This window comes from Phoenix dactylifera, chromosome 4 (genome assembly GCF_009389715.1).
Source record: "Phoenix dactylifera cultivar Barhee BC4 chromosome 4, palm_55x_up_171113_PBpolish2nd_filt_p, whole genome shotgun sequence".
NCBI lineage: Eukaryota > Viridiplantae > Streptophyta > Magnoliopsida > Arecales > Arecaceae > Phoenix > Phoenix dactylifera.
Window position 1 is genome coordinate 14687623 of NC_052395.1, and position 22850 is coordinate 14710472.

Sequence of the window (22850 nt, forward strand, 5' to 3'; positions counted from 1 at the left end):
CTCCAGCAAGGAACCATCCAAGCAAATTAGAGATTCACCAGGAAGCTGATGGATCATGTGATCAAAATTGATGGTGCAGATTCGAAGCTGAGGTGACGAGAAAAGTAAGTTGATAGGAAGGTTTTGGTACCATCATTGGAAGCTCTAGAGACGCTTACCTGAATTCACTGCTGTTCTATCGATTTCAATGGAGGGTTATGTTTGGAAAGGATGAAAGTAACAAAAATTAACCATCTTCACTTAGATGGTAGGCTACAACAACCAATAAATCACATTGGACTCTGTCTGCCTTTTTATGCACTTGAATATCTTGATCGAAGTGAGAGTTGGGAAGGCGTCGCGGAGTCTGGATTCAGAAAGCCTTATTTTGTGGATGCCGTGTGATTTATTTGCCGTTGATTGCACGCAAGCGTTGTATAGGTTCCCATTCGCCACAATCATATAAAAGACGGGTTTCTGTTCCACGACTCTTGAGATTGTAGGATGAATGGCCTCTCTCTTATACCTTATACTTGTTTTCTGAGGAGTGCAGAAATTCTGGGGTCTCAACAGCATCTCGATTTTTTTTTTTAATTGTGCATAAACATTTTATGGCAAGCCTCACTGATTTGAGACCAGCTAAATTAACCAACTTCATTTGTTAATGATGATCCAACACCGAGTGCGGCGTAGGCGCCTAGGGATTCTCTCTTATATCTCAGACCAGATCCTCCAGCAGGTAAATTCGAAACATTCTCTGAAGCCACTTCAGCTGCAGTGTTAGAAGCTAACCCACTGGGTGTTTGTACTCTTGATTAGTAAATTAGTTTGCTAATGGAGCTAATGGAAAAGCTAGGTGTTCATGTATATACTCACCATGAAATGTATTTCTATCGCCGGCTACAATAACTTCCACATTAGTTAAAACAAATATGTCGGAGAAAAAAATGAACCTGATATCTGTAGTGATATAATTCCATTACCAATTCACCACTGATCACCTGGGAGGCTGCTCCAACAGCACATGAAATACTCCCGAGTTGCACCTCAAACACTACTGTGCATTTGCACTGCAGGTCGTAGAGCATGTTTGAGAACATATTTTTGATATATTAAGAAACAACACTGCACCCTAGCATGATATCTTCAACGACCATACACAAACAAAATATTTAAGCCTACATTTTGGTCCTTGTTCCTCCCATTCCCCCCTTTGCCTTGGGTTTCTACATGCCTTTTAATGATGCGTCGACTATTTTACTTATGAGACTTCCATTGCCCAAAGGAGTGTACCAAATCAAACAGCAGTTACCACATCTAAATGATGTTTCAGTTCAATTTGCAAAAGGAAAAGAAAGAGCTGCCATTCCTGCTACAAGAATCAGCTTGAAATGATCATCCCTTGGGTAAGATGGATACAGCCAGATCTTTTGCCACACATTATAAGTCAGGTCTTCATGGGATTAATTTGAGAAGCAGTAACGTAAGGACTCCTGTGTTCTCAACAAGTGGCTGCTTATGGAGGTACCTTGCTGCTCAGGACCTTGAGAAGAACTCGTGTGATATATAGTATTTATCCAAAACAACATTATGGAGTGGATGGATGGGCTCCAACAGGTTAGAGTAAGGACCCAAAATTGCTGTGGGCAATGGACATGCACCAGCATCCTTTGACCAGCTATACTGGCTAACAGAGAGCCCACTGAGACAGTAACACGTGTGATAAAAGTCTCGCTGCTTCCCAGGTTTGTCCTTGAACCCTCCTTCCAGTACCTACAGTTGCCAATATGTTAATGAGAGTCTATCATTGGAAGAACATCACAAAGCTAGAAAGATTTCTTAATATTGCATGCACACCGGGCAACTTGAATTACATAAATCTTAATATAAACATTACAATATAGATTGTATTGGTGTTAAACAGGACAGTATTGCATATTCAGAAATGTTCTGCTGCCATAACCAATTAATATGGATAATTGTTAACATGAGACAGAACCCATCTGTTTAATTCTGGGTCCGCCGTTTCACCATGACAACCATGCTAACCAACACAAGAGTTTTGAAGTTTTCTCTTTGATAATATATATTCTCAATAAATTTTCAGATCAAATGAGTTTTTCTAGAGATTTCAGTCGTTTCAGCAATTTTGTTTCTTCATAAATTTCTTAAAGAAAAAAGAAAAAGGAATGAGAAGAAAAATAGAATGAAAAAGCAAGCATCGCCTAGAGTATATTGACTTGTTTGACAAATGCGAGTGAATCATTTTGGTGATTTCATAGCGAAATAAAGAAACAGCAAAAAAATTGACCAAAATTTTAAAAGGATTATGCTTCAAATTATTATAGAGACCTATATCATGCTATAGTTTGATGAATATCTCATGAAATATTTTTTTAAATGCCCACGAGATTTGACCTTTCATTTAAGTAAAACGATGTTAAAGATCTATTTTTCCACCAAATACTACAATGCTTCGAAATCTTGCTAAACTAGCAAAATCCAAGTTTAATTATGATAAATTCTTCTGTGAGACCAAGGAAATGAAAGTATGGCCTTCCAACCAAAAAATAAAAAAAATAACAAATTGTTTTGAACCCAACCCATCAAATGAGTTACAACTTTCAGTTTTAGTTTCAGGGTTCAGCTGAAATTTAAACTATGGTTTGTTATTATAGCCTTTTAAACTGGATTAAAACATTTTATTCCTGAATCTAACCCCTAAATCCATGATCCTGTAAGTTTTTTCTAATTATTTTTACTCTGGTTGTTCATCCTGAATCAACTCAGTCTGCTAAAAAAGTTCAACAGAGCTGTTACTTTGATATCTCCAACAAAGATATACTGCAATTTCCAAATAAACTCTCCAAATCATATTGTGCATAATTTTTTTGGAAACACATTTTCACATTCATTTGAAATGAAGTTTTCTTAGTTGTCTTACATCATTACCTGGGAACAAAGGAGTATATATTGCTGCAAGGCAATGGTATGGAATAGAGGGCCAGATTCGGTATGTCTTTTTATGAAAGAGAAACTGACATCTGAAAGTTTTCCTGTTTCAAAAATATACCATAACTGAGTGCATTCAGCTCAACACAACTGATAATATAATTGTTATTGATAATCTATTATGCCACAAAAGCATGAAGTACAGATCAAGACAGAGTTAGCATCTATTTTACAGTACAGCTTATATGTAGATTTCAGTCATTGATAAATACAAGCAATGCACCCGATACAGAAGGCCATGGGCTCAGTAGGACCTCCAGACAAATATGCATCAACTTGGAAGCCTTACAACTTAAGAGGCCATTATTTATAACTCAGTCATCAGGATTTCCTATAATCAAGATGCATGACCTTTAACAAATTAAACGATTATCAAACCTTGTGCCATCTAGTAACAAAGCCATAATTATTAGAGTTGTCTTATAAACATAATCTAGTTTACATATTTGATGTGACCCAGGGTTGGGTTACAACACTTTGGAACAAAGATGGATAAGTTTCTAGTCCTAGGGATTCACTGTTCCAGATTGTGCAGTGATCAGATTTGAGCTAGGGATTCACGCATTGATTTTGAAGTTTATTAATTACAAATTTGTTTATGGAGGTAAAAAGGTGATCGAACAATATTGGCCAATATGTATATATTGTATTGGCCAATTTCTTGGGATCTATCAATTTATATGCACCAAGATATTAGGGGCCAAGATTTGTCATGTATCAATATCAGGGGGTGCTCGATACCAAATCAAACCAAAATCTCAACCAAGACGAAAACCTTATTCTTTATTCCATTTTTACTCTGTTTAAGCAGGTATCTGATTTTGATTGGTTTGATCTAATGGAATAAGACTCCTCTATTAACCAACCATGTCTTGCACGGAAGATCATGTTGAAAATATTTTAGGAAACAATCTAAAATGCCTTAAACACATAAGATTTGCAAATTTAATTAATTCTTCATTTTTTTGCTTAAATCTATTCTAATTTTCCAATAATTATTATAACAAATAAACATTTTAATGAGTGATCTATAGTACTCATAATCTTACTACCTAACGAGAAAGATCCTCTAATAACCGTAAAGTTGTTTTCTCTAATTTACTGTTTTCCCTTTTTTTTTATGATTATTTCTAATCTTCTAGTTATTTTTATAGAGTTATGAGTTTGAGTTGACTTTTAAAGACTTTCTGCCCCAAATCACCTGGGTATTCATGTTAGTGCTATGTGAGCACCTGGCTACTCACATACCCAACCACCCTTTAGACTGCTGACTTGCCGCGCTCAAATTAGCTTAAAAGCATGCTCTCATGCCTTCATGTGCCCAATACCTTTGTTTCTCTTTTTGTAAAAATTCAGAAAGAAAACAAAAGGAGATTTTAGTATTTGTCCAACCTGTCAGGGACGTACTCTTAATAGTGTGTGTATGATCAGCTACAATATTGAGATTGGAAAATATCTGGCATTTCTGCTTCAGCATCAACCGATTTGAGACTTTTATCCCACTTTTCTCTAATTTTCATCATCCCTTCCATCTAAATGCATTAAGCCTCTTGATCCCGGTACTTATAAACCTAAATTATCAACCCGTTTTGTCTTTAAATTATCAACTTTTTTCCCTTCAAATGTCTCCTGCCTAACATACAGATCTGGAATAGAAAGTTCTAACATTTTATGGATACATGACCAGAAACCCAACAGGCATTAGTTTCATAGTCAGCTTCTTTTTTAAAATTGATTGTGAATGTCACTCTCCACCTTTTCCATCCAGAACTGGTCAAGGTTTGAAGTACTGTACCAGTACTAGTCTCGGTAACTTATGGCTACAGTATGGACTGGTACAGTAATGTACCTACAGATGCATGGTATACCTCTTGGTGCCTGCACAGCGCAGAAGGTGATGTGTCGTGCCAGTATGGATTGGTACTAAGGGGCATATCGGTGCCAGTACCTTATTGGTGCAATAGTCATTCCAGACCAATATGTACTAGTAATCAAATCCTTGGATCAGCTCAGCATAAACAACTTTGTGATTGAAAATAATGGGGGATAAGTTTTGATGGTTATAATGTGGTATTGTGTTTAGCACATAACATTGTCTATTTTTGCTACATAGCACGACAAAAAGATGAAACATGCAATTTTCCTTAATCGAAAAATAGGGTGTCATAAAGAATCTACTAAAACAATACTAACTGCAGAAGAAAAAAAAAGACACTATATAAGAGTGCCTTTCTTTTCTACAGAATTAGGAAAAGCATCTTCAAATTCAAAATAATAAATCTAAACAACTTTAAATACATTCTCTTTCATACCACTTCCCTGTCCAGCCAAATCAGAAGATTTAATATTGCATGTACTTCCAAGAGATGACTCTCCACTGACAGATGATGGTGTCAATTGTTTGGCAACAATTGGCAATAACCTTTGCATCAAAGCAAGCACACCTCCCTAGAGATATCTTGAAATTTTAGTATATAGATTGGTCAATATACAAACTAATGGGATGGGAAAAATAATTACTTGCCAAAAGGAGTAGCAACCATCAACCAACTTATTTGTTCGGCCCTGAAATCCACACTCTACTCCCTGACGAAATGCCACCCAGTCCTAATCATAATGATACATATCATTAGAAATTTAGAACCATACAAGTTCCCAAGATGGTAAGTTTTTTTGCAATGTAAAAAAGAGGCTAGAAGCATCTCTTAGTAAACGTCAAAGGACTTAATCAGAGCTGAGGAAGGTGTAAGTGAAAATAGGAGAACAATATTAGAACTAGCTTGATTAAAGATTGCTTTGTATGAGTTAGCTAAAAATTTCAATAATTAATAAAGAATACATAAAAGCTAGCTAATTAGTATAGAAGCATATAATTCAATATACAATTTCATGTATCCCAATCAAGGTCTGCAATCTCGACATTGGATATCGTATTAGTACCTTATCAGTTTGGTACGATACGGTCTGTACGATATGCTATACATTCTATACAAAATAGCTCTCTAACTATTTTTCTTAATTTTTATCTTGATACGTCTCAATATAGGTCGGTATGCTTTGGTACAAGTCAATACACATTTCGGTACACCTCGATATGGCTCCGTACAAGTTGGTACACTACGGTATAGAGAGGCACAGCTCGATACGAAGCGGTATGGAGCTTGTATCAACTCGAGGTTGAGTTTCATACCGGTTTCCTCTTAGTACAGTACAATACACCCAGGACCAAGCGATACAGGGCAAGAAGACAGACCATGATCCCAATCATAAGGTTGCCATTCATGGAATAAATATACCACAAGTCTTCTATTCATAACAAAACTCAACTCAACCAAGCCTTAATTCCAAACTAGTTGAGGTTGGTTACATGAATTCTTTTCTTTCATTCCGCTTAGTTTAGGGCTATATTTTCTATTTCATAATAAAAGATGGAAAGAAATTATAAAATTAGTACTCATTTGTAGTTATACTTAAAAACATTTTTTCCTTACATGATATGCCTAGGTATTAATAATGAGCATAAACAATGAAAATCCAGAACAAAATAATCGATGCACTTTTAGAATTTGAATAAAAAAACATCTCTTAAAAGTGACATGTAGAATTTTTGACTGCTGCCAAGATTGTCAGCGCTTTTGGGCAGTCCTAGTCAGCAGGGATCCCTGACAAACTGCCTAGCGAATTAGGCAGCAGTGTTGCATAGACATGAACATATATATATATATATATATATATATATATATATATATATATATATATATATATATATATATATGCATGTACACACATATATGTACACATATGTATATATATATGTTGAACATTAAAACATATTATTTGCTAAGGTCACCTAAAATTCAGTTTCTCGTCCAAAATTCCCAATTTGCTTAAGGATTATAGAAATTTCACATTTTTTAAAGTTATTTTGATACTAAAGTGTCAACATGCATCATTGACCAATCTAATAAGAAGAATAAAACCTCACTTCTAACACTAAAATAGCAAGTTAAAATCATTTTTAGAAGAGAAAATCTCTACCGATTTTCAGAAACTGCAAGTAGGAAAATTAGAATGGATTCTAGGAACTTGAAATGTCCAGGTAACAGAGTTAGGCAATCCATTTTTAAAAGGCAGAAAAATGCATCATGTGCAACTTAGGACATTTCTTACAAGCAAACTTGACAAGTCCAGCCTATCAGCCTCGTTAATCAAAATCATAGTGGCCAGCCCACAAAATGTGTACCTTCAAAAAACAAATGGATTCATTAAGGACTCTGAGAAGAAAGATAGGCATCTTTCTAAAGCACAATTGTGTAGCCAATAATGTCACATAGAGATGGTACAAGAAAGTTTTCAATGAAACATACCCACCATGAGCTTCTGAACCAGGTTCTCCAGAAATACCACCTTCATAGGTTTGACATCTGCAAACCCAAATAATCAGTTCCATATATTTCGTGAAAGAAGTCATATTATTTAATCTGAAAAGCACCTGAGTTATTTGAAACGAAAATATAGACAATGACTTCAGGAAAAACCTCGACTTATAGAGTCGATCACATTTATAACGAATGTGTAAATATCTTCATTGCACATTCCATCACTTTTATGCATCAAATAACCAAGGATATTATTTAATCTGACAGAAAGCTGCTCTTAAGAAAATAACATCCAGTTTTTTCGCTTGCTGAGATGTAAAATGCTAGATCCCTGAATGCTAATGGCATGTCCAAACTAACAAACTAAAGCATTATACTTCAAAAAACAGTCAAAACAAAGGTCACCGTAAACAAGACAGTTGAGCTGAGCCTGTGCTGCTTATCAGTCTATACAGTATACACATTATACCGTAAGTGATGCCCTAGATCATGCCTTCCTTGTAGTAGGATACACTGCTCACAATTTACAGATCCATCATCCATGTGTTCGGGTGAACCACATGTTGGTGTGGTGGATTTACCATACGAGGGGAAGCTGAATCATGGGGTGTAGATCCATATGAGGTGGAAGTCTTCTCTCACTTATTCCTCTTCTTATTAGTGAATGACTGATATTACATTTCTAGCCCCTGTCCATACACCGATCAATCATACCCATCAAGACACTCTTAAACAAAAAACAAACCTCTACACCAGTAGTGCTTTAGGGATATCAACCTTCCATTTCATGAATTTCCAGGCAATCCCACTGGATTGTCAAGGCTTACCAAACCAGTCCAACTTGTTTGTTGTTCTTGGGATATTCAAAAAGGGTTATAACTAAACCCCTGCCATCTTATTCAAGTAACCTCATGGCTGTTCTAACCAATAGCCATTTACGAGCATTTGCTGTGCAGGTGGGTACAAATTACCAGATATCATCCAAATTAATTTACTTTATACTTTCCTATAGGGTTTTACATGTCCATTCTTATGTAGTGATACTTTATACCATAGAGCAGAGAGCAAGTCCAAAAGATGGACTCAGTATTACATTTGGTTTTGGCAACGTAAGGCTCATAAAAGCAGCAATATCTTTTCACGTATCATTGTTAGCACATTCTTGAATTTAGAACATGCTGCCTCTAAACAGAATAACAGGGATAGGGTCCAGGACAAACACATTCATGCATTCAAGGCTTCCAATCCAAGTACTCTATGTGGTGCACATGTGATATATACAACCTCACACTTCAAACTTCAAAGTGTCCCTTCACTCAAGCTTTTCTCAAACGACATTCCAGCACCCAAACTCAAATTTTCTTTCATATGGGCAACTTTAATTTAAAGGGAAAAACTGTCCTTGAAACCCAGATAGCACTCAAAACCTATCATGCATCAGTGCTGGAAGCTCAGAAAAGAAATGCGTATGGACCTCAATTTGAAAGCAGAACTTGAGATCCAAAAACCAAATTCATGTATTCAACCAATGTATACACTGGAGAATCAGAACTTATGGTTCCTGTCCTGCAGTTAATTTCAGTCAGAAATATTAACAGCTCAATAGACGTGAAAAATGCTACTCATGAACAGGAGAGAGTTTTTTCTAAAAGAATTTTTTTAAAAAGTACTTTCTTTCATTTTCTGATAAAACAGTGCCACCAGAGCTAGCTGTTGACATGGAGTGGCAAACGAAGAAGAAATGTTCACTGCAAAGACATACAAGTGTAATGAACAGGACATTCAGAAGAACCAACCTCAAGATGTAATTTCCAACATCTTTTACAAGCTCATAATCCAAAATGTTCAAAATACTTGCAACCTGTTTCACACGAAACGAGAGTTTTAACTTCATATATAGGAGTAAGTTATCAGAAGGAAAGACACTTAAATATCCATGAACTGAAACACTTTTTTTTTGTTTAATATAACATACTTGTGCTCAATTGGAACCATGAAAAGATGTAGCCTGAATATCTATTCATTCCTATAACCCGTGGTTCCCTACATCATTCATTGCTTGTTTGACATGTTTAATGATTTTCACCTTTCATGCATTCCAAGAAATTCCTTTAAAAAATCCTCATGTTTTAGTGTAAAAGAGGATATTAATATTATTCTCATAAACCTCAGATCAGAGTCAATCTCAAGTATCAATGTTCAAACAAGATTTTAACAACAGAAACCCTTAACATCTAATAATTGTGAATAAACCCTTTAATGAGTTGCATCTCCACCTACATTTCTTCCACACATGCTGAACTCTTGTTAGAATTTACAAATTTAACTGTAAACAAGCAGCATTAATAAACTGCTAAATAATTTTTGCAATCAAGTCAAAGAACACCAAGAATTAGAAAATGGCAAAAGAATCAAAATAACATTCAAAAGAGAACAAGCTCACTCTGTTAAGTTTCAAGCTATATCTCTTATCATCAAGCTCATTCATAATGTCTCTTCTTATTGATTGTCATAATTCTTAAACCTGTGTCCATTTTACATGCACTTGTCACTTCATACACATTGCAGTATCTCGAAGTGGACATTAAGTTACTAATGCAGTGACAGCTGTCAGAGCATCATATATAATGATAAAATGTGGTGTACAGCTCATTACTTATTCTTTCTATTCCAAGTGGCAAGAAAACTTATTTAAGAAACTCATGCTAGGGCTGTCAAGTTATTTGGTGCATGAACCTGTGCTTATTTGCCACTTCAGTGCATGTATCTTAGGAATGCCATCATAAATCCTTGCCCATTCTAACCTAACTATAGTAGTTAGGATTCATTCCATTATTTGGCTTTCTATTAAATTACTACTAGACTACCAAACAGCAACACTTCTTTTATCTGCATCGTAAATTGATATAATTCATAAAAAACAAAGAAAATTCATTGGTTAACTTAAAACCCACAAAGGACTTTTTATGTGGGCACTGAAAAATGCCCTTTATGGTGCTGGGAAATCAGCAAATATATAATTAATCCCAATGGTTAATTTAAAAAACCATGCAATTTTATTAGTTGTGTTATAGAAGTTAAAATACTAGCAAGTTGGTCACTTCCCCTTAATTAAGTCTATGCACCATGTTAGTATTGAATTTAAATAAAATGTAGGTGTTCTCTGACTTCATTTTGGCTAATAAGCAATCGTTTGTAGCTGAAAGCAATAAAATTTTTACTTTACATGGATACATGCATGCAAGCACCCATAACAAGATATTGAAATCTATATGCAGACATCACAGTTCTTAAATCTTGTTCAATTCACAAATAGTCACATCCTTAAGATTCCTTTTATTGTTTCTAAAATTGCCAAAGATAAAACCGATAAATCTGACATGGAAAAAAAACAAATGGGAAGGGGGTTACAATCAACTTACTGATATTGCAGTGTAGCAAGCACGGACATCAATTTCGCCTGCATCATGCATTCTAATGAAAAGAAGATGAATGTGTATTACATGAAAAGTTGGATACATAGTATAAAAAGTCGTTACACATTATGTGGTAAAGGGTCATTAATGGAAGTGTCTATTAACCAACAATTATAAAGTTACATAAAGAATAAACTTTGTAATGGTGAACAGAGGAGACAAAAGATAAAAAAATGAAACCATTCAAAAAAAAAATCACCAAGCCTAACATTTTGGTAACTTGATTCATTCATTTAAAAGTAATCAGAGAGAGAGGTACTCTTTAACACTGCTCTAGCCGGGAAAATAAATTGATGCAAGGAAGTACAATATCCTGTATTAGTAAATAGAATAATGAACAAAAGTTCATGATGTTTCTCATTTGGTAACTTGATTCATCATTTAAAAGTAATCAGAGAGAGAGGTACTCTTTAACACTGCTCTAGCCGGGAAAATAAATTGATGCAAGGAAGTACAATATCCTGTATTAGTAAATAGAATAATGAACAAAAGTTCATGATGTTTCTCATTAAAAAATTAGCATTCTTATGTGCTGCTTAAGACTGTCAATAACTTTTTATTATGGAGCTTATATGTGTGCCATAACACATGCTACCTTTAGTGCAGCCTCTCAAAGGTGTAACTTCCTCGTGACAAAAATATTATGGGTTAATATCCTAATGAGAAATCAAATTCCCCTACTCTGTTTTATGTCATCAAAGCAAAAGAATGTCATCTTACACCAGATCAATAATTTCAAACCCTATTATGTGAGGCCACCATTTCCTATAAACAACAATAATAGCTTCTTAATCTTTTATCAAAATAATCCCAAATTGTAAAGAGAATGTATTTCAAGGTGATTTGATAAAAAAATATCTTTAATTCACTTTCCATCGAATTCAAGGCATAATTGTACAGTGAACAGTGCTGGGTGAGTAAAAATGATGGACTGTTGAAAAATAATCAAGAACCTTGAAAGTCAAAATACTCAAAACTCAACTTCAAAATGAAAAACTATGTCAGCACAAAAAATTAGTTGAGCTCGAGTTTAATGGTGATTGTTCCTTGAATAGACATTCCAGCCACTGTTTGTAGGTAGAAAAGATAGCAGCAGTAACCCTAAATCTAAAGATTAAAAATAAGATTGGCTATTTTCAGTGCAGAAAGACAGGAGTGGCAACATAATTTGTAATCTCTGGTGCCCTTCACAAAGATAGCCAAAGCCCTGTCACATAACTAATTTTCAGGGGCTCCAACAAGCTTAAATACTTGGCAGTCCAAACTCTAAATAGTACAATGATAGCATAGCAAAGTGCATATCAGCAATGGACAAGCCAATGTGGTAAAGCTCAAAATAAATCATGACAAGCCCTAGAAAGTGATCTGTAGAACCATGAAACCATGACACCTATGGTATAGTATTGGAATGTCAAAGATATTCAAAATAAAAAATCAAAGCAACTAGATACATCTCCTTCTCATGTAGCAGGTCAATGCAACAGAATGATAGCAAAATATTGGCATGCCCGATACACTGATGTGGTTCCTAATAATAAGTAAATTACGGCACATGGGAAATGTGACACCCCACGGTGGAGGTTCATTCATCCTTAATAATGATCTTCCTGTACTAATCTGCCTGCAACTTTTTTATATGAAACGGATGCCTAAACCACTCAGCGAAACTGTAATTTCCAACAAACCAAATACATTTTGCTATGTCAAATTTCCAACAAACCAAATACATTTTGCAACGTCAAATTACTAAACTCACTAAAATCTCATTAATGAAATATTAAGATACGTCCAGATATAGTTCAAAATGCAAAATTATTAGCATAAGAGCAGACCATACCTAAAGGCACCTGAAGAGTCTTTCATCCGCAGCAAAAACTTGTATATATTATCTCTGCAAATTGAAGAATAATTAGATGTTATCCAAATAGCATGTGATACACTAGCAACAATGAGATGTTGATAGAAAAGGAAATTATGACCTATTTATTGATGATAGGGCGTTCTCGCTTCCCAATGTAACAAGTGTGTTTACTGCAGCATAAGTTGTTGCAAGATGAGGCAGCTACAAGAGGAATGCATGTCAGTCAATGATCGGAAAAGATTGAAAAGGAGGGGAGAAGACAGGAAAGAAATAGACCAATGCACACCTTTGAATATGTATACCATCAGATACATATGTGATTGCATACACATAATACTATATGGACACATGTAAATGCATGTTTAGAAAAAAAAAAAGGAGATTTATCAATATAAACAAATCAAAAGGGTTTGGAGAGAGAGATATTTGGGAAGAGATACGATCGGTTAGAAAAAAATATTACAGAGGTAGTTAAGCAACCGGGTATTATCTTTACAACAGGATTTTCCTTCCAAAATTGCCCATACTCATGGTTAACATATAATAAGGTTTTTCATGAGAACTAACTAATTTCCATCCAAGGGTAGCCCAATATCTCTTTTTACGATTGCAAAAAAATTAAAGCTTTGACAAAACTAGATGCCACCAAAGGTCCTGAATGGTAGATGCTTCTCATAGATTTTCCTTTACACTTCAAGAGGCCATCCTCCTGACTCCCTTCTCCCTTACAAAGAATTTGATTATAAGCTACCATATTTGTTATTCGGTCCATTTCAATCATGATTTTTACCATACACTCATCCAATACTTGATAAATGTCACATGGAGCTACTCTGGTGCTGGGTCCCAAACCTTGCTTAGCTTCCTTGCACATCTTTGATGCCAACAATACTCTATGTTGTGCTTCCTTGCAGACCATAAGGAAGTCCAATTGAATACAAATCAATATGACATGTAGCATATGTCTTATTTTCATGATACATCAAGGCAATATGAAATATTATGTTCAACTGTTCAGTGCCTAATTCTATAGGATATATAGACTGCCAATCAAGCCATTTATGTCAAAGAAGCATAAAAGCAATGGATTGATATTTGTAATGGTAACTAAACTTAATGGTAACAAGATCAAACATATTGTCATAGTGTCCAACAGTTTGCCTGTTCTCATCAATGCTTTTCTGCTCAATGACATTTTAAACACCTTTCACCTCCTCATTAGACGCTTCATCATGATCAGATGAATCCTCAAAATCTTCTCAACTTTCCACATCTCACATGGCAAAACCTTTAAATTATTAAAGATTTCTGCGTAGATATGATGGATCAAACGATGTTTTAACTTTATACAATTTGGTATGAAGTAGTAACTAACAAATTCTTCTCTCCAGCACAAAGAATTTGTTGTCTATCTAGAAGATGATGAGCGATTGTTTAGAATTAAGTTTGTCAACATCTTGAGTGAAGGCTTAAATTTACAAAAAACATAAAAAATTCTTGTTAAAACACAGCAATTACTTGAAAAAATTTACCTGCCCTGGTCCACCACCGTATCCACCATCTTCATCCTGTAAATTTACAAAGGCAACAATTTCCGTCATTAGTACCAGTAAGTCATACACAATAAAGGATTGGCAGCAAGAGATCATAAGCAGAAATAGAAAGTAATAATCTGAAGAGATCTTAGCTTTTTGGACAAAGTTATAATATGCTTTTTAAAACTTGAAGCATTGTACTTAACAATTGCATCAGAACTAATTTAAATTGATTCAGCTCCTGAATAAAATTCATCATCACGAATCCATATCTAGTAGATATTAATAACAAAGCAAATAATTGACATCCTCACCAGCATGGTGGCAGCAATTAGATGATATGGAGTAGAATAACAAGGGAAAGACCACTTTCCAAGGTGTAGGGAACCAAAGTTGTCAAAGGCCCAAAGCACGCTAAAGGCACCAAGATCTCTTGGAGCCTAGGCACAAGGCACAATGCAATGCACTTGCCTTGATAAAGTAGGTGCAAAAATATCAACATAGATTTAAATAATAATGAAAAAATGATTTAAAGCATATTTAACAAGAAATTATTAATTTATAAACATAAATACAAATAGAAGAAACATTAGAATTAAGATTCATACACATGCACTAAGGACGTGGCACGTAAAATATCAAAAATTTGAATATAATAAGATAATGAGCAACAATAAAGACGGACTGAAGCAGTCCGCTGTTTGGCAGCTTCAGAGAAGAAAAAAAGGACTGAGTCCCATGTTTTGGCAGCAGCAAAGAAGAAAAAATAAAGGAAAAAAGGAACTGAGTCCCCTGTTTGGAGGGAAAAAAAGGCACTCAGTCCCCTGTTTGGCACCAGTAAAGAAGCAAAATAAGGGAATATAAGTCCCCTGTTTGCCACAGTTTGCCATCACAAATCAGCAGCTGTTGCTGAGAATAAGAAGAAGATAGGTCAGAGGAGCATAAGAAGAGGACTGTCGGCAGAGAAGAAGAAGAAGAAGAAGAGAAAATCAGAAGATAAATAATAAAAGAAGAAGAAGAAGCTGGCAGCAAAGAAGACGACGAGCTGGAGCACCAGCAGCAGCACTGGCAGCGAACAAGAGGAGGAGGAGGAGAAGGAGTAGAGTGAAGAAATCAGTTGGAGCAGAAGTCAAAGCCCTAGATGCACGGGAGGGGAAGAAGGGTTGCTGGTTCCTCTCCCAATCGGGCCTTCAGATCCCTAATCCACTCTCCCCTCCCCTTTTTGGCTGATTGTCACCATCAAATGGTTAAAAGAGCCCGTGACTGAGATTAGTAGATGAAAAGACGTGTTTTTCTTGTGCTTGGGCTAGGCGAGGCACTTAGGCTGGGCTTCGAACAAGTGGAAAGATAAAGGGAGCACTCCTGCTGATGAGTAGCAAGCTAGTGTTTCCAGAAGACAATAGGCCACTGCATTAAGATTTTGTTCTTTTCAAACTCTTCCATCCATCAGCTTCAAGTATCTCTAATGCTTCTTCCAATCCATTCAAGAAGAAATATTCAAGGCAAGCACTACATTATTCATTGAGGCTATTAACATTCATTTCTTAATAAAATTACTTACTATGGACCAAAAAGATCTTCAATGAATCTTGTCCTCTTCCAACAATAATACAGATTTTAGTTTAGTTAGCATGTTCACAAAGAGGATATCTCCTCTTCACCAATTCACTGAAAACAAGGTTTTCATTGCTCCCTGAGTTGATGTATCAAGCTAGTGCCAATATTACAGACTACTCTAATGGGAATACTTCATTGTGCTTCCAATCATAATCCTTTGTTGCCTAATTTGATGCACTTGACAAATGAAGCTTCCAATTCACTATCACCTCTTTGTTAAAAAAAAGGGCAGCTAGTGAACAAGGTTCCTGTCATTGCAAAGTCTAGAGAGAGTCAAATGTACGCAGCCTTACCCATGTGTCGAAGCCTATTATTGTGTTTCTAACCCATGACACCCAGGTCAAAATGGAGCAATCTTGCCATGGCTCCAAAGCTCAACCTCTACTATCATGTCTCAGCTACCTGCTCAAATTCTTTCTCAACCATCTACTAATCCTCTAACTGTATCAATCACAATAGTTGCTGCTTGTTGTGTGGGAGTAGTGCTAGCGAAATCTCAAGCTTCCCTACATCAAAACCATTTGAGTCTACACTTTTGCTTCTCATTCAACCGAAAACACATTCACTAACAAATCTTGTTCGTCATTAATGTGGTTTAGACTGAACTTAGCTGTTTCTTGCAGTACTTTCATAAGGTAGAGCAACTCTAAAACTTGCCAATTAGTATAGCAGCCAGATAAGTTGATCCCTATGGCAATAACATGAAATAGCCACACTTATCTTCCATGGAAACTTTCAAATCATCCATGACCTTGCTGCAAGAACACCTTCAGATTAATATAAAGCTCAAAAAACTTATATCCCTTGGTGTTGTTAATAGAACTATCATAAATGTTAACCATGGATAGTCTATAGAAAGAAAATGTCCATCATCGATGCCCTCCAAGGAGGCTAATTATCCTAGTCTGCATATTCCATCAGTTTTCTACTTTCATACATGCAGGTTAAACATCCTTTCACATAGTTAATGGCTAGTGAAGAAACTGTAACAACATTCAATCAAGAAAGACCTCCACTTTTCTCTTCATAACAAGATCAGCTTGCTCCACTTTAAACCACATTTTGAGGAAGAATAGGAATAGCACACTTTTTGAGGACCATGTGGAGGTCTCTAAGAAGGTAGTGATTTTGGTGATAATTCATAGCAAGGTACCATATTATGAAGATAAAACAAAATCTTTTACTAAACATTAGTAAACTCTTGCTAGCATCTTGGTCCTGATAATCAAAACAAAATGCACTTGTTGAGCATCTTGTGTAGAAATGATTTATATAAAAGAATATAAGTAATGCTTGAAGTAATGATACAGTCTTCTCAACCCTAACAACAAAATTCTGTCAATTATTTGAAAATTCATAATTTCTGATCTTCCGAACCATTCTGCAACTAATTCATAAATTCTGTATCTACTTTGAATGATCCATGGAATTTGAGATTCATTCATGAATTATGAATTATTTGATGGTAACTTATAAAGACCAGAAGCACTAGATCCGGCTCAAATTTTTACTCGTGAGAGGGTTGAAAGCATTGTGGTTCGTGGGTTGACTTTCCCTTGCATAAAAAATGTTGTTTTTTCCCCAAAATAGTAGTTTTTCCCCCTCAGGGGGAAACCAATAAAGGTTCTTTCTTTGGAAAAATCTTAAGGGTTGGGACTCGAGCAAATTCCATCCCTCTCGTTCTCTTAGTTCTCTTCTCACATATCCGTTCTCCTCTTCACATCCTCTCATACGGTCATTCACTCTCCTCTTCTTCTCTCCTAGACGTCAATTTAGTTATATATGTATATACATATAAGTATAAGAGTAAATTACAAAAACCACCATGAGATTAGGGGTAAATTATACTTACATCCAAAAGTATAAAAAACCTACACTTACCCTCCTGAGGTTTATTTTTATTCAATATTTCAACCCATAACTTAACCGAATATTAGTCAAACCATTAACTTTTAATGGGACTCAAATGCCACATTAGGAAAAAAAATTTAAAAAAATGACCGAAATAACCTTCCAAAAACCTCCCTAAGATTTATGTTTATTACACTTACCCCCAATATTTTGTAAAAATCTACACTTACATCCATTTTAAATTGAAAACATTAGTAAAACCATTTATCTATTGTAAAAAGTCAAAATTATCTCTATAAGAAAATAAGGCTCCTCTTTCACTTTTACAACTCTTGGAACTGTTCAAAATATTACATCTTCAAGAGTCTTCTTTTCTTCAAGATTAAGTAGCTAGGATTCTTTCCCGCTTCACCACCCCACCACGAGCGTCCCTTTCCAATGAGCGACCAACAACAAGCTTCATTTCCAACCGACATCCGACGACGATTATCCTTCTCGAACAGCCTCCATCCTTCCTAATCAAGTTTTGTTCTCGCTTTTCCGCCCATCACATCATAGATTGGGAATACCGGAGTATTGTTTGCTGATTTTGAGTTTTACTTGTCCAATATTGTAGACATGATTTCTTAACATTGTCGCTATGAATGAGGATTCCTATTTTTACATATGAAGCTATAATAGCTCTAGTAGCCTATCATTAAAAGATTCAAATCAGTACATGCGTGAGAACCCTTCTTTCCGGAGGGTGTTTCAGTTGTAGTTCGATAGCCTGGCTTGGACCATGGATAGACTGGCTCAGGCGATAAAACTCTTGATGTTAGTTTCCTATAGCAAAAAATTTTAGAGGCATCCACCCGCTTAAGAGATCTAGATTGCTTTTCCTTGGCAAATGGCTCTTTTCTGATAATTCATTTATCAAGATCATGCTCAGACCCATGGCGTCTCATAGATGTTCTCTTTCTTAGGTGGATGTTATATCACTTAAGGCTAGTTTGGTCATTTTTAAAATTTTTTCTGACGTGTCATTTAGCCCCATTTAAGTTAATAGTTTGGCTAACATTCTATTAATTTATGGGTTAAAGTGTTGGATAAAAATAAACCTCAAGAAGATAGGCGTAGATTTTTCAAACTATTGGATGCAAGTATAATTTACCCCTAATCTTAGGGTCTTTTTGTAATTTACTCATCACATAGGGGCAATTTTGACTTTTCATATGAGGTAAATGAATACACTAACGCCGTTAATTTAACTAGGTGTAAGTGTAGGTTTTACAAACTAGTGGGTATAAGTATAATAAACATAAACCTCAAGAAGATTTTTGTAATTTACTCTAAGTATAATAATATATGCTGAATGTTTTCCCAATTTTCCAGATTTTTTCTGAATTCCGAACTTCTTAGCCTCTACGAATTATTCCCAAACAACAAAACTGTGATTACGCTCTCAACAATAAGCAATTTGAAAAATACAGGCTACTGTAATTAGCCTTTCCTCCTTCAAAAACATGATATATATTTTATTGTAATCTCTAAATAGAATGGCAATAAAGCTTATATTTCATCCTCAGTTTAACTAAAGAAGTCAAAGTGCCTATTTTGCTAATAAAATCTTCAATAACATGATGATCAATGAAAACATCAGATATAAATCAGTCAATAAAATATTACCAACCTAACACAGTTATATATATCAATAAGGAAAGTTTGAGCAGAACTATAGACCTCACAACGGGATAAAAAATCCACCACATCGTTCTCCAGTTCAGTGTCGAGTGGCTCTCCTAATAAAGCAATTGAGTGAAGAATCCAGTAGCATAGCCAAGGTCGGCTGCACTCGGGAAATCAATCCACAATAAGCAATAAAAGACTCAGAAAACTATAAATGTAATTCAAACGGTAAAATGAATATGAAACATGATTTGTTTAACGAAGAGAGCACCATTGAAATACAGTCTTACTTGGCATCTAGCACGTGATAGCTCGGTCCAAGTTGTTTCAGTCCTCTTGTGAGAAACTCCACATGCTTATCACACCATAGCTCTGACCTACAAAAATCCTCCTCTGATTTATTTCAAAATGTTGAGACAATTTATTTGGCAAGTTGATGATCTACAAGTTGAGCATATTAAAATAAAATAAATAACATTCTAAAACAAATAAAAGAATAAATTTGAATTATACATTCAAACTTTTGAACTTGAGAGATCACCTTTTTGTATGCGATTCAGAACTCCATTCCAAAAATTTGCAAAACTAAGGATTTTCTGACATTAGGATCTTACCATCTAGAATGAAGCAACCAGCAATCCAAAGATAACTCTTTTCTAGTGAGTGGTAGAGATGTCATCATCTTTTCACTTATTTGGGTCAAAGTTTGAACCTTGCTATGTTTGGAGTTCAATTAATCTTGAATTAAGCTTGTTCTTTGTGCTGCTACTCGTTTAATTTAACTAGTCTCAACGAAATCTGACGGACTTGAGTTCAGAAAGATCGTTTTGTTACTATATGGAGGAGGATTACAAATATATCAAAATTTGGGCTTTTAAACACTATAAAAAAACTCAAATTTCTATATTGTTTAGAATTCGGAAAAAAAAACTTATTTTTTCTCCTATGAACTCTAGGGTCGGTTCAAAGAAACATTAAAAGTGATTCCGGCTCCCGATGGAGGTGGCCATGGTAATCAGCCAACACCGAGGGAGTGTTTATTTGCCTGGCAAAACAACAAACGATTTGTAGGCAATAAAAAGGAGTAAAATTTACGGCCGAGTTCGAGGAGGGCTAACATGAGGGACCGAGCGTGGGCGGAGACGCCATTGAGGAGGCGGTAGATCTCGGCCACCTTCTCCTCCACCTTGAGCTGCTCCAGCTGCGTGACGGTGAGCCTCGGTTGCGAGTCGAGATTGGGATTGGGAATGGGATTGGTGCTGGGAGGAGAAGAAAAAGAAGTAGAGAAGGAAGGGGAGGACTCCATGGCTACGGACTGGAGTGGCGACCGGGCCACTTTCCTCTTATTTATCGCCGCCTTTTCCTTTTTTTTGCTCGGTTTCTTGCTTGCCTGGGTCCGTGCTGCGTCGTCCCTGGACCGCCGTACATCTGATGAGCCAAAAAGAAGCGAGTCGGTCGGTGGGACGGTTTGACCGTGGTTGAACCGTTTGGATGAACGGTTCAAGCTTCTCTCTCTATATTTTGGATTTTAACTTCCGAAGAGGTCCAACATCTGGCTTTGATGCACTGCTTCCCTACCTCCTTATTGGGTGATTTAGCTATAAACGTGGGATGTAAAATTCACTACATTTTTTGTGCATCGTTCTTTTATTGTTAGTGATAGAGGGAAAAATGGGTCATCCAGCCCACAACTGAAAAGCTGCCCAGTTTCGGCCCAATAAACATTAACAATAATCGGATGAATCTTCACCTCGACTCAAGGCTAGCTCGTTCTCGAAACTTCGCCGAAAGCTTCACCAACTCCGGACATTCGCCGACTCCTCCGACCAAGTTTGGGATGCCTCCAGACAAACGCCGACCCGTCTCGACCAAGTTCGGGACGCCAAACCCCCAGCAACACGCTCCGATCCTCGAGTTCGGGGTGCGCCTCCGAGCACACCTCAGAACCCACGAAACCGAGCTACTCCCAGTATCCACCAAACTGACCTCGTCAAACACATGATACGACTACTTAACGAACTCGGCCTCGACAGTGACAGCATCCGTGCACGGGCCTATGCCTACCTATATGGTCGTACTCCACCACACTACCGTGTCATGTCTTCATAACCGGCCAACAGCAGTCAGACGGCACCCTGCCTACTCCGGCCATGCCCTGCTATGACTGTCAACATCCTACCATTCTCAAGAACGGATTGTACCGCACGTTACTAGCCAACCTGAGCTGCGCGCCATCCGGCTCAGAGCCATGCCCCCTCATGATGGGGACTGACAGTATCTTTGTCACATGAGCTACGCCACCGAGGCTATAAATAGCTCGATCAGGTAATTTCTAAGGGACCTTTGGCTGGACCAAATTTACTCACTCTAACTTGATTCTTAGAGGGCCCTCACCGGAAACACCGGTGAGGCTTTGTGCAGGTCCGTGGCCGTCGCGCAGGAGGTGGTTCCCATCATCCCTTTTCCATACCGGCGGTTCCCTCGGCTCCACCGGTGTGGTTACCCTCGGGCTAGATTTGAACCACAACAGTTAGCATATAGAAGAGAAAATAGCTAACGCTGCAAATTAATATAATAGGTTGCACGATGAGTTTATATAGTTTTATATATTGATGTTTCATAGATCTATGTGTATCATTCTCTTGATTAGTTTCTCCTTGTTGCACATCAATACTAAGGCTATTATGTCATAAAAAGAAAAGACAATACTAAGGCTACTTATATTAGCTCATATTTCACTGTTACAAGCACAAATATCTGAATACCATGTCTTCTGAACTTTTCATTTTTCTTTATCTTAGTACTATTTTCCAAGAAATATAAGTCAGCCTTAATCCACCCTCCCTCCCTTCTCTCTCTCTCACACGCACATGCACACATGCTTAGGCATGCATATCCTATGAAACCTATGTACTTCCTCAAGCATAAATATTAGCTTCAGAAATTGGGTAAGTATGTGCCCTATTTAACTACGTTCTGAATCACATACCAATCTTATTAATGAATTTGTCAAGTTTCTAGGACACGTTTAGATTTTAACAGGTTTCAGCAAAAAGCTCTATATTTTCATTGTTCCTACAAATCATGTTGTTGGTTGGACCTCTCCACTGCATGAATTTGCATCTGCATAACCACTGTAGCTAGGTATCTTTTTATTATTATGTCATAACCAATTGGTTCTTAAGACTATTTCTTGATATATTTTGGACTATGATTTTTCCCGAGTCCAGCGGTCTTGTTGAAGTTGGACAGCACCCTAAATCCTAATTCTTTAGGAATGCGAAGATCAACATGGATTAGGACCAAAGGTGGAATGTTAGGCATCATCAAGGGAATTTTAACAGCAGGAGTTGATCAAGTCTTGCAGACACATGATGCAACCCTTGGCTACTATTTTGTCGAGCTTTGATTGTGTTATTCTTTAACTTTGTCATTGGATGCCCAATATGAGCAATGCCTTTCTGGCTTTTGG

General features: G+C 36.4%; 1 protein-coding gene across 1 annotated transcript; it reads right to left on the bottom strand.

Annotated features, from left to right (window-relative positions):
- Nucleotides 1-1107: 1107 nt before the first annotated feature.
- Nucleotides 1108-20769, bottom strand: LOC103715282 (protein farnesyltransferase subunit beta). The gene is made up of 14 exons (XM_008802862.4): nucleotides 20497-20769; nucleotides 19669-19755; nucleotides 19433-19538; nucleotides 14240-14275; nucleotides 12826-12908; nucleotides 12684-12737; nucleotides 10793-10844; nucleotides 9167-9231; nucleotides 7359-7415; nucleotides 7162-7234; nucleotides 5512-5598; nucleotides 5304-5439; nucleotides 2932-3035; nucleotides 1108-1752 (listed from the first exon to the last, which is right to left on the bottom strand). The coding sequence occupies exons 1-14, from the start codon at nucleotides 20682-20684 to the stop codon at nucleotides 1516-1518; spliced, it is 1365 nt and encodes a 454-aa protein (XP_008801084.1). The 5' UTR covers nucleotides 20685-20769; the 3' UTR covers nucleotides 1108-1515.
- Nucleotides 20770-22850: the final 2081 nt, after the last annotated feature.